The sequence below is a fragment of the Chiloscyllium plagiosum genome, chromosome 1 (genome assembly GCF_004010195.1).
Source record: "Chiloscyllium plagiosum isolate BGI_BamShark_2017 chromosome 1, ASM401019v2, whole genome shotgun sequence".
NCBI lineage: Eukaryota > Metazoa > Chordata > Chondrichthyes > Orectolobiformes > Hemiscylliidae > Chiloscyllium > Chiloscyllium plagiosum.
In genome coordinates, this window is record NC_057710.1 from 38,215,141 (window position 1) to 38,227,300 (window position 12,160).

Consider the following 12,160-nt stretch of genomic DNA (forward strand, 5'->3'; position numbering starts at 1 on the left):
CTGTTACTGCTATCCAGATGTGTCGTAATTTCATCCTTTATAATAGACTCCAGCATCTTTCCCACCACTGAGGTCAGACTAACTGGTCTATAATTTCCTGCTTTCTCTTTCCCACCTTTCTTAAAAAGTGGTACAACATTAGCCACCCTGCAATCCGCAGGAACTGATCCCGAATCTATCGAACTCTGGAAAATAATCACCAATGCATCCACGATTTCTCGAGCCACCTCCTTCAGTACCCTGGGATGTAGACCATCAGTAGTATGTGCAACTACTGTCATGAAGTCATAGAGTCATATAGTATGGAAGCAGACCCTTCGGCCTAACTAGTCCATGCTGACCCTATTCCCAAACTAAACTAGTCTCACCAGCTTGCACTTAGCCTATATCCCTCCAAACCTTTCCTATTCATGTACTTCTCCAAACGTCTTTTAAATGTCGTAGCTGTACCTGCATCTGTCACTTCCTCTGGCATTTCATTCCTCACACTAACCATGTAAAAACATTGCCCCTCATGTCCTTTTTAAATCCTTCTCTTCTCACCTTAAAAATATGTCCCCTAGCTTTGAACTTACCCACCGTAGGGAAATGACCCTTGCTATTCTCCTAATCAATGCTCATGACTTTTTAACCCTCTATAAAATAACCCCTCAACCTACACTTCAGTGAACAAAGTCCCAGCCTATTTTTATAACTCAAACCCTCCATTCCTGGCAACATTCTGGTAAATATTTTCCAAACCCTCTCCATTCAATAACATCCTTCCTATAACAGGGTGACAAGAACTGAACACAATACTCCAGGAAAGGCCTCACCAACATCCTGTACAACTTCAACAAGACATCCCAACTGCTATACTCAAAGGTCTGAGCAATGAAGGCAAGCATTATAAACTCCTCCTTAATCACTGTCTACCTGTGGTGCAAATTTCAAAGAATTATGCACTCGAACAGGTTTCTGTTCTAAAACACTACCTTGGGGTCTACCATTAACTGTATAAGTCCTGTCCTCATTTGTTTTACCAAAATGCAATACATCTCATTTACCTAAATTACAATCCATCTGCCACTCCCCAGCCCATTGACCCAATTGATCAATGTCTCTTTGCAATCTCCTCATTTTGCACTATACCACCAACATTGGTGTCATGCACAAACTTACTAACTAGGCCTCCTGTATTATCATTCAAGTCATTTATTTAAATGACAAAAAAAAGTAGACCCAGCACTGATCCCTGTGGAACAACACTGGTCACAGGCCTTCAGTCTGAAAAACAACCCTCTACCACCACCCTCTGTCTCCTGCCATTAAGCCAATTTTGTTTCTAATTGCCAAGTTCACCCTGAATCCCATGTGATCTATCTTTACTAATTAATTTACCATGCAGAATTTTATCACAAGCTTTACTGAAGTCCAAGTAACAATGCCTACCGCACTGCACTCATCAATCTTTGCAAATAACTTATTTTAACAAGTGGAAAATAACACAAGAAAAAAAACTTCAAAAGTAAATATAAAAATAGACTCCATTCACATCCGCAATTCTCCCATCACCTCGTCTGTATTCTTCAGCTGAATAGGAACTACATTTAGATGATTAGTTAGGAAGGAGCAAAAAATTAACTTACCATGAGAATAATGTTTATCAAGAAGGCTATTCCCTCATAACAGCTCAACATGTTTATCAAATGACTAGCTGAACTTCACAGAGCCTGAGAATCTGAGATTGAGTTGCTAGTTTGTACTGAGTCAGCGCACCTTGGCTAGAATTATCAAAAGGATAGTGTAATTTGCCTCAGATCTCCCAGATTTGATAAGGAAAAATAATATCTGGTCTGATACTGATTCCTATCAAGCAATCCAGATGAAAACATGGCTGGCTTTGGCTGTGATCTATATTGTCAGGTCTGCTGATATTCACCACCAGGGCCAAACATACATTATGCCCACAAGAGTAAACCAACAGACTCAATACCTATAAATAGCAAAAAAAAACTGAAGAAAATAAATTTCACAACAGCAGAGGGAAAATTTAAAAGTTCATCCCATTCAATATCCCAAGATTATCTAATTCTGTCGAGTTTTATTCTCCAGCTCTAAGAGTAATTATTGTTCAATTAGTTATATTTTACATGTAACCGAATTCATCTGATTTGGCAATTAACTTGTAATATCATCCAAGTGTTCAAAAGTAAAAATGGCAAGCATGTTACAGATTTGGGTTAGGCTATTTGGCTCATGCATCAACTCTCTATCTCAGCATCATGACTTGGTGCCATTCTCTGGCCTTCCCCCCCCCCCCCCCCCCCCAACCCTACACTCAAAGACTTTGATTCTATTTAAATAATTACTCTTTTCAAAGTCTCAACTGGGCACACATTTCCAGGGAGTGCAGATCTGAACTACTCTTGTTGTGTGAACAAGTTCTTTTTAAATCTCATATCACAATTGTTCTTTTGTAAATAATCAAATCTGTGCCCATGCGTTCTCAAATCCTTTTACAAATGGAACAATTTATCTTTATTTACTCTATGCAGCCGCTCATGATTTTGAAAACTTCTATGTGGTCTCCTCTTAACCTTCTTTCTTGAATTTATCGTCATAATGAAGTTTCTCATCTCTGAACCCATTCTCGTAAATCTCTTTTGCACTCTCTCCAATGCATTCATATCTTCCATTATACAGTGCCCAGAACATAATGCTTCAGCCGGGGTCTAATAAGTATTTTATACTAGGGTTGGATCACACTTCATTCTTGTTATGCCCGATGGATGGACTTCAGTCATGTTACTCCAAATGCATGCAGGAGCATTATCTTTATTGATAATATAGATTAACATTGGGGCGGCACAGTGGCTCAGTGGTTAGCACTGCTGTCTAACAGGTTCCCAGGTTTGATTCCAGCCTCGGCCGACTATCTGTGTGGAGCTTGCACCATCCTCCCTGCGTCTGTATGGGTTTCCTCCGGGTGTTCAGTTTTCCTCCCACAGTCCAAAGATGTGCAGGTTAGGGCGGATTGGCCATGCTAAATTGCCCATCGTGTGAAACATGCATTAGTCAGAGGGAAATGGGTCTGGGTGGGTTACTCTTCGGAGGGTCGGTTTGGACTAGTTGGGCTGAAGGGCCTGTTTCCACATTGTATGGAATCTAATCTAACATTATACTTGGCATTTTATTTTCATGAAATTTCATGAGCATAGGAAATAGATTAGAATTGTGAATAATATGTGCAGATAATCTGCACTCAGGTGTAATTGAGAGGAAAAAATTCCAAGTTGTGGTGAATGCACATGATAAACTATATTGCCACTTAAAATTTACTGTATTCACTGTTAACAATCGCAAAGGTTGGTATATGGAATTAGACCAGAGTTCAGCCTGATATTAATGAATGGTGCAAGAGACTGAATGGCCTACTCCTGTTCCTATGTTCTAAATTATTGTCTATATATAGAAATATATACATATTTGTATAGGTTTCCTACCCTTGCTATTATTAATTCTGAAGGTACATCAACCTCACTCTGACAATAACTAAATCAAGAACAATTCAGATATGGACTCAGCCAGTTTACATCAAGAGTTGTGATTATTTGCAGAGACCAGTGGAAACATACTCGGGTAATGTTAAAATAGGGAGGAAGGTGAAGGCAGAGGCAGTGAAGAGACGCTGACCAAATCTATAGCAAAGGATTGTATGGGAAAGGAAACACAATATGGGTCCAATATCTCCAGCCACCTATTCCATTTGTCCCACCTACTCCACCCCACGGATTTCATCTAGACTAGCTTCTCTGTTTGAAACTTTTTAATTTTTAGAAGAAAAGTGCACAAAAAACAACTGACTGTTCACCTGGATCTGAACTGGTCTGGTAACATTAGGAAAAATTGATAAGCTTTCAAACAAGTCTGCAGGTAGACACCAATAGCAGAAAACATGAAGAGCACTTATTCCACATTTGTAAAATTTGCAGCTTTGGTACAAACAGTGTGCACTATCATAGTACATACCTACAAGTCGGGAATTCATGAAGGAAGAGGAGGAAATGTTGTCATGCGATCCAAGGTCCCTGTTGGTCACTTGCTCATAATGCACTCCATCACCATAGTTCTACAAACACATTAAAATAATACAAACATGATTCAACATTTTGGCAATTGCCAAACAATGTGCATGGTGTAAACATGACATCTAAAAAAAAATTCAATGTAAAAGTGCCATCAAACACCACACACTTGTTCTTGTATTTTAAATGTTTGGTGGAAATGCAAGGGCATATATAGCGAAGTTCCTGGCTCATCAAAATCACAACCACATCATGCTGCAATAAAACATCAATTCAAATCAGATGCATAAAAAGCTCTGTGCTCAAACAGCTTACATCAATGTTATGTTATAGTTATATTACAATACTTTTGAGTGCCAAGATACCTGAAGAGAAGTTTCTCAGTGTCTCACCAGTGAAGGCAATATCAACAGCAACAAAAGCTGCTTGATCAATAATGCCACTCTCTGCTTGTTGGTCTGTACAGACCATCTGGATCATAGCAATTAATCTGCATGTAGATGTAAAAGTTGTGATTTAGAATCTTCAAGTAACTGTGTATGCACAGCTTACTTTCCTTGATCAGCAATTTTTTACTGCCAAAAACCTTTCCGCCCGATCCATCCTCTAAAGAATGAAGCTTTCACAACAGCATTTAGTTATTTTTACTCAACATTGCATTACTCCTGAGTCATGATAATGAATATCCTCATGATTCAACACCAGACACCACAGACAAGTACAATCCTATCTTTAACCATTTCTTCCAGTGGCCAATAGGTAGTAATCTGAAAAGACAACACCAGCCAATGCACCTTTCTTTACTACAGGGATTCTAAAATTAGTTCCAATTCCTGCAAGATCTGGGAGCTTCGCACAGTAGACAATGAGTTTACCAAACATATCCATGAGAAGCGTCACCTACTCACATTGCTGAAGCTCAATATCTTAGGACTTGAGGAGGAGATGGAGACAATTAGCCCCTCCACAGCAGGAAAGAAACCAGTTTCTGGACCAAGGTTTAAGAAGGTAAATTTAACAATGAGGGAGCAATTAGCAGAGCAAGAAAGACAGACAATGATCCAAGATGGAGAGAAAGACAGGAACAGAACTGATTTCAAACTCTAGCTTCGTGCAGGGTTAATGAGAATTCCGGACAGAGTCATTAAACAAATACCAAGGGCACTAACAAACAAGATGACACAAGGGACTATGGGTAGTGGATTATTAACATCTAGAAATGTAACTGGATTAGGGAATTTAATAGCTTGGGGGCTCACCTGATCACTTAGACAAAATGATAATTCCATATGTTATAAAATATCGGAATGGGAATAGGCCATTCAGCCCCTTGAACAATTACAAACACACTCACCTGTACAACTACTCCACTTACCCAGTTCTGTTACATAAATCCCAATACTTCTCCCTAATAAAAAAAAACTAGCAATTTTTACAATCTTAAGACAACCTAGCTTGAACATCTAATTTGAAGGTGGGTGGGGGAGTAGCGTTACATACTTCAACTACTGTGTGTGTGTAGGAATGGTTCTTGGTTTTCACCCTATTACAGGCTAGTTCTAATTTTGAGACTATACATCTTATTCCGTTTTACCTGATAAAAATACTTTGTTTTTTTTACAATTAATCTAACAAGTTTTTTTAATGTAAACATCCCCATTAGATCACCATTAAATGCTCTTTACGCAGGGGAATATAGGTCAATCAATGCAACGTGCAACATTTCGCACTCTCGCCTTCATTATTATTTTCGTGTATCCACACAACCATCCTGCAAGAGCAACGTAACCTTTCTGAAGTGCTCAGAAAAATAAAATCACTGCACTCCAGATGGGGTCTAATCAAAGCTTCATACATTTACAGTACAATGCAACTCCTTATGTACAAAATAAGGTTAACATTAGCATTCCAACTTTTTTGTCAGAACCTTTATACACGGACACCCAACTCCCTTCCTACAATTTTCTTTATTCATGCCCCCTCCAAAAATATTCCAATTTGTCTTTCTTGAATCCAAAACAGATTATCTTAAATGTAGAATCATAGAATCCCTACAGTGCGGAAAGAGGCCATTCAGCCCAACCCTCCAAAGAGCAATGCAGACCCAGCCCCCAGACCCCCACCTTAACACCCTTCTCCCCACTCTATCCCCATAACCCTGCATTTACTATGGCTAATCCACCTAATCTGTACATTAAATGGGGCAATTTAGCATGGCCAATCCATCTAACCATACATCTCTGGACTGAGAGGAAACTGGAGCACACAACAAAAACCCATTCACCCAAGGTTACATCCCCATAGTGGCATCCAATGACAGTTTTGCCATTTATTTAACCAGCCTATGTCTATTTATACTGTCTTTCCACACTTTCCACATTTACTGTGGACCTTTCTGTTCTTCAAAGAGACACAACTAATTCAGATAGTTCCATGTCAGTTAGATTAACATCTGTCACAGGGAAACAGTTAAGTCATTAGGAGCAGCACGGTGGCTCACTGGTTAGCACTGCTGCCTCACAGCACTCTTTGGAGGGTCGGTGTGGACTGGTTGGGCCGAAGGGCCTGTTTCCACAATCTAATCTAATCACTTATGAAGATGAAGAGAAAATAGCTTTTAAAAGAATGACTACGCTTGTTAAAATACATAGCATTATTTGAGGAGGTAATAAACTTGGAAGATGGACAAAATGCAGTCAGTATACCGAACATGGGCTTTAGAAGTATGGTACTACATTCAAAATTGCTATACAAATGGAAGGTATAGAATTAGGCAAAAGGATAGCAAATGCGATTAAGTCAGAATGCAGAAAGATTGATACAAGGGAACTTTCTTTTAAATAGTTAGAAATGGATAGTGGTGTTTAATTCTGGAATCACTTCTCACTGACTTGGAAATAGGCCAAAGGAAATTACATGAGAACTCGCTTACTAGACAGAAACAGGTGTACTTAATCCTTTAGAAGACCAAAGGAAACTGCAACAGAAAATTGCTCTCTTAAGATAATGGGCTAAGAATGAAAGGCAGATTTGATTCTCATGAAGTGTCATGTATGAACATGTTAGTTAAAAAAAAATAACAGCAGTTATTACATACTAGATGAGAGCAGGGTCAGTGCAACGGAACAGCATTATAATTGACAGTAAAGGGTGTAAGTCAATTGAAAAAATTGCTAAGGAATCTTTTTATTACAAGAGGTGCAAATATTTTTTTAAAAGTCAAAAGGCATTAATTCACTATTAAGGATCTCAGTAGATTTTGTATGTTATTTGACTAAGCTCTACATGAAAAGGTAAGAGTGATAGAACCAGAAAGATATGGCACATAAGGAACTCATTCAGTTCATCATGTCTGTCTTTGGAGAGGATACAATGTAGCCTCATTAAGATACTGTCTTACCATGACAAAAAAAAAGGAGGAACTCATAAATTGCGTTTTTGTTCTATTAGAACTATGCAGATTATAGTATTTATAATTATGAAAGGATAAAGCTTAGGTTATAAAAGCTGAAGTATCAATATCGGAAATTGTGAAGTAATAGGAAAGGATTACTAAATGACCTTAATGGAAAGTTCTACTTCAGTCTAATACTTCTGCTTCATAATTATAGCCTATTAGCCTCAAAAGGTAGTCAAGTAGGGCATGACTAGGGGAGGTAGGTTACTATTGTAGAGAGAATTTAACAAAGCACTTTTTCCAAAACTGGTAGTGGAATTCAAGATTATGAATGGTTAAGATAAATAGCAATACACTGCTTCTACTGATCAGTAAGACAATGACAGGAGAATACAATTTCTGAGACTATAAAGAAAGGACGATAGATCAGACATTTTTGTTCAAAGGGCAGTTAGAATGTGGAATTTTCTGCCACATTATAATTCAAAACAATTTAAGTATCTGGTTTCAAAGTGCATTACATAAATGTTTGTAAAAGAAGAATATTAAGTACCTGCAGGTTTTTAAAAAAATGAAATTAGATGGTTGTCTCCTGTGGATAAAAATATTGGTGCACACTTGATAGATATAAAAGCCGTTTCATTTATGTCACATTCTATATGCGGGTGATTGTTGAAACATTGACAAGAGTCTAAGACTGAAACTACCTTTTTGTACTCTAGCACATATATTGTAGGCATACATTTTCTAAGTATCAGAAGAAATGTTTCTTCAATGAAAGTGTGCATCAGAGTTGTCTCTGAATGTGTGCAGCTATGCACAAGTAACACACAGGAACATATCAAAACAGGGGGAAAAAAATTATAGCCAGGTCAGGTAGCATGTGTGGAGAGAAACATAATTAGCACTTCAGGCTGATGACCTTCATCAGTATAGTCTATCCCATTCTGCCCAAAAAACTTTCAATCACAAGTTTTCTAAACCAAAAAGAAATAAAATCTTATATTAGTCCAAATTGAAACATGTTGATAGCTTTCAATGTTCATTCTAGATGTCATTAAATGGCCCCATCTTTACTCAGAGAGTAGTAAGAGTATGGAATGCTTTGCCTGCAACAGTAGTAGATTCGCCAAGTTTAAGTGCATTTAAGTTGCCATTGGACAGGCATATGGACGTACATGGTATAGTGTAGGTGGGATGGGCTTCAGATTAGTATGACAGGGCAGCGCAACATCGAGGGCTGAAGGGCCTATACTGCACTGTAATGTTCTATGTTCTATATAAACAACCTTCCATTGTTCAATCAACTCCACTGGTTCACCACCACCTACTCTCTAACACATACTGATCCCTTTGTCCCAAACATGGTCTGATCGAGTAAAGCTTTTCAGAAATGTAACTATTACCCATTGGCTAATATTTGAAATCCAAACCCGATAGTGCACAAACACACATCTTTCATCTTTCATCCACACATCCCGTCTGATCTATTGAGTTTTACCAGTACTTTTCTAACCTGTATTTTGCTTGTTATTTCAGAATTCCAGCAATTGCAGTACTTTGCTTTGAGAAAGAACTACCACACTGACCAATTCATTATGTTCTCAGATATTACACGTTTTTATAACGCAGATTTCTAATGGTTTGCAATAATCTGATTCAATCAAGAGTTCTTCGCTAAAATAGAATCTAGATATTGGTCTGGCTTCTTGCAATCTTCTCTATATCCTGTCGTCTTCTTTTTTAAAACTATCAACTCCTCAAAAGACTCATCCTAGACTTAATCACCAGACTTTTGTTTTCTCTCCAACTCTTTGAAGAGGATGACTCCCTTAAATTCATGCCCAGTATTTTGCATTTAAACCAATCAGGTTTCAACCTGTTTTTATAAAAGTGATGTTTCACTTTGGTTTTGTAATAATAGTTATGTAATAAAAACCTTTGATATCCCTTATCATCTGGTTAACTCCAGTATTCCTCCCGTAGTTAATATATCTTCAGATCTATTGGTGATGCTGCCATGGCCCTTTGGAGGTTTTCTCAGTGAGTAAACAATTGTTTATGCTTTTTGTTGTTGCTGCGAAATACTAACTTAATAAGCACGTGTGTGTTTGTCCCTTATCTCATTGTATATCCGCTTCCAGCTGGTTGCAATGGAGTCTTTCGTGGCTGAATCCTATATTAATCTTGATCTTTTTTTCTTTAATAATTATGTCCTAACTAATTAATTATTTCTCAACTTAGCTCTAACTGGATAGCACTTAGAGCCATATCTCTGTTCTATTAGCTCAGAGTCCTCTCCTTAGTGACTTCATATGAATATGTTAGATTCCACATGTACACAGGTGACACCAGCTCTTCCTTTTCACCATTTCAAGTGGCACTTTACAGTGTTCCATTGCTGTCAGTAAATTTACCCAGTATCCACTCAGACTCGCTGAAATTTCTTCGATTTGTAAGTTGCAGGAATGAAACAATCACCTTCAGGTTTCACCAAACTCTTTGTGTCCTCATCACTAAGTTATCCTTCTTCCCAGCCACTGAGAAGTTTTGAACTTTTGCAGGCCAAGCAGTTCATTTGACCCCCAGCTGAAAGGCAGCTATTCAATCATTAGGAAACATTCATTCATGCATTTGACATCTCCAGATCCCCAGTTTAACTTCATCCCATCACTGATGGCCATGTTTTCAATCTTTTCCATAGAAACAACTTTTCCATCTTTATGATCCTCCAAAAAATCACATCATGTTATAGCCTTCTTTGGCCAAGTATCTATTTCTAACTGATAAATTCTGTAAATTGCCTTGGAACATTTTCTGATGTTCAAGATGCCAAGAAAATGCAAGCTGCTTTTGTCACTCGGATTTTAAAGAACATTTTGGTGACCCTGGGTTGAGAAAACTATGTCCTAGTGACACTGCAGACAGTCATTTTAAATATTTTCCTACCAAATTGGCTTTCAAGAAAGTGGCACACACAAAACAGAGCAATGGGAGTCATAGTCATAGAGATGTACAGCATGAAAACAGACCCTTCAGTCCAACCCATCCACACTGACCAGATATCCCAACCCAATCTAGTCCCACCTGCTAGCACCCGGCCCATATCTCTCCAAACCCTCCCTATTCATATACCCATCCAAATGCCTTTTAAATGTTGTAATTGGACCAGCCTCCACCACTTCCTCTGGCAGCTCATTCCATACACGTATCACCGTGTGTGTGAAAAAGTTGCCCCTTCGGTCTCTTTTATATCTTTCCCCTCTAGTTCTGGTCCCACCCCTCCACCTTACTAGTTTAAATCCTCCCAAGCAGCTCTAGCAAATCTCCCTGCATGTATGTTAGTCCCCTTCCAATTTAGGTGCAAATCGTCCTTCTTGTACAGGTCACTTCTTCTCCAAAAGAGATTGCAATGGTCCAAAAAATGTGATTCCTTCTCCCATACGGAATAGCACTCCTTATATTGAAGTAAAGATTTATATGTAATATTCCTTTGTTTATACGTAGCAACATGCAATGCATGCTTAGGGGCAATGGTATGCATAAAAAGAACACCAATTTCACAACATCGTACAATAGATTTTCGATTATCACCATCTTCAGTCATGTGTTTGAATTTTAAGTTTTATCGCCATAATGATTCTTCAAAATAAAAATGACATTTCAATAACAGTAAGTTGCACACAAATTAGCATTGACTGTAAAATTATAGTCAACTGTTACTTACCCTGGATGGACTAGGCTGATCTCCTGCTCCCCAGGATCCAGAGTTTGTTCTGTCTTCCAGAGCTAAGCACAAATGAAAACAAATGAGCCTGTTATCAGCCTGGATTGTAATCAATGTAGATATCCCCAAAAGCTTTCTTTACATAACCACTAATTAATGCCCAATTTTATAGTTCAGGTATTTGTGAATAGAAAAGTTTATTTCGGTCAAATCTACAAGGGCACTGATTATCTTCAAACTGTTTTGTTTTTCAACTCACTTAGATTCTCTTTGATGCATAGCTTTCTATTATAGATGGCAATTAATTAACAAAAATGAAATCGCTGCATGTTTGTTTAGCAAAGACTGTTGCTCTCTACTTCAACTTTTCAAACTAAACACCAAGAAGGAATGCTGCTGCAAGTGCGCCATACACAAATTCCAGTTTGATCCACAGTCTATCACGTGGGGCCACTTAAGTTTGCTTTGTGGCCCAGCCTGGTAAGGAAGGAATGCCTGTCAGAAATCCGGGTACCAAATGGCTTTGCTATTCAAAGCAAATGTTTGAAAAATAAGTGATAAGTGATAAGTCAGACTCAGCTGTAATATGACTGAATAACCTGCCAATCCTGTAAAAGTTCAAAATGAATTCACGACCACTTGAACAACCTACCATAGTAACTCACAGGCAAACAAGCAACAAAAAATGAAAAACATCGACAAAGCAAGTTAATGACAAAAAACGCGTGCATAAATGCAAGGTACTGTCAAACAGATTACACAAGGGCAGTGAATATTTCTAGTAATTAATTGATCTACCCATATATAACATTCAAAACAAGGGACATTGGAACTGAAAATTGCTAAAAAGGGAGGAAAATTCATTTCAAATTATCACTGGCAAAAAGCAGCAAACTGCTAGCCAGCAATAACAGAACAGGGATCTAGCATACAGAAAAAAAACTTGCATTTATAAAGCATGTCATCATC

The 12,160-nt window shown here is 38.1% G+C and overlaps 1 protein-coding gene across 4 annotated transcripts in view; it reads right to left on the reverse strand.

The window, feature by feature from the left end:
* Positions 1 to 11,292, reverse strand: part of tcf4 (transcription factor 4) — a 459,054-nt gene extending 447,762 nt beyond the window's left edge. For 3 of the 4 annotated variants that reach the window (XM_043674647.1, XM_043674258.1, XM_043674177.1), the window contains exons 1-2: positions 11,192 to 11,291; positions 4,012 to 4,111 (exon numbers count right to left, since the gene is read on the reverse strand). In XM_043674647.1, the coding sequence (XP_043530582.1) occupies positions 4,012 to 4,030 (19 nt within the window). In that variant the 5' untranslated portion in view covers positions 4,031 to 4,111; positions 11,192 to 11,291. Of the gene's footprint in view, positions 1 to 4,011; positions 4,112 to 11,191 lie in introns of all 4 variants that reach the window. The other variant, XM_043674585.1, reaches the window with a different exon arrangement.
* Between the last annotated feature and the right edge of the window lie 868 nt (positions 11,293 to 12,160).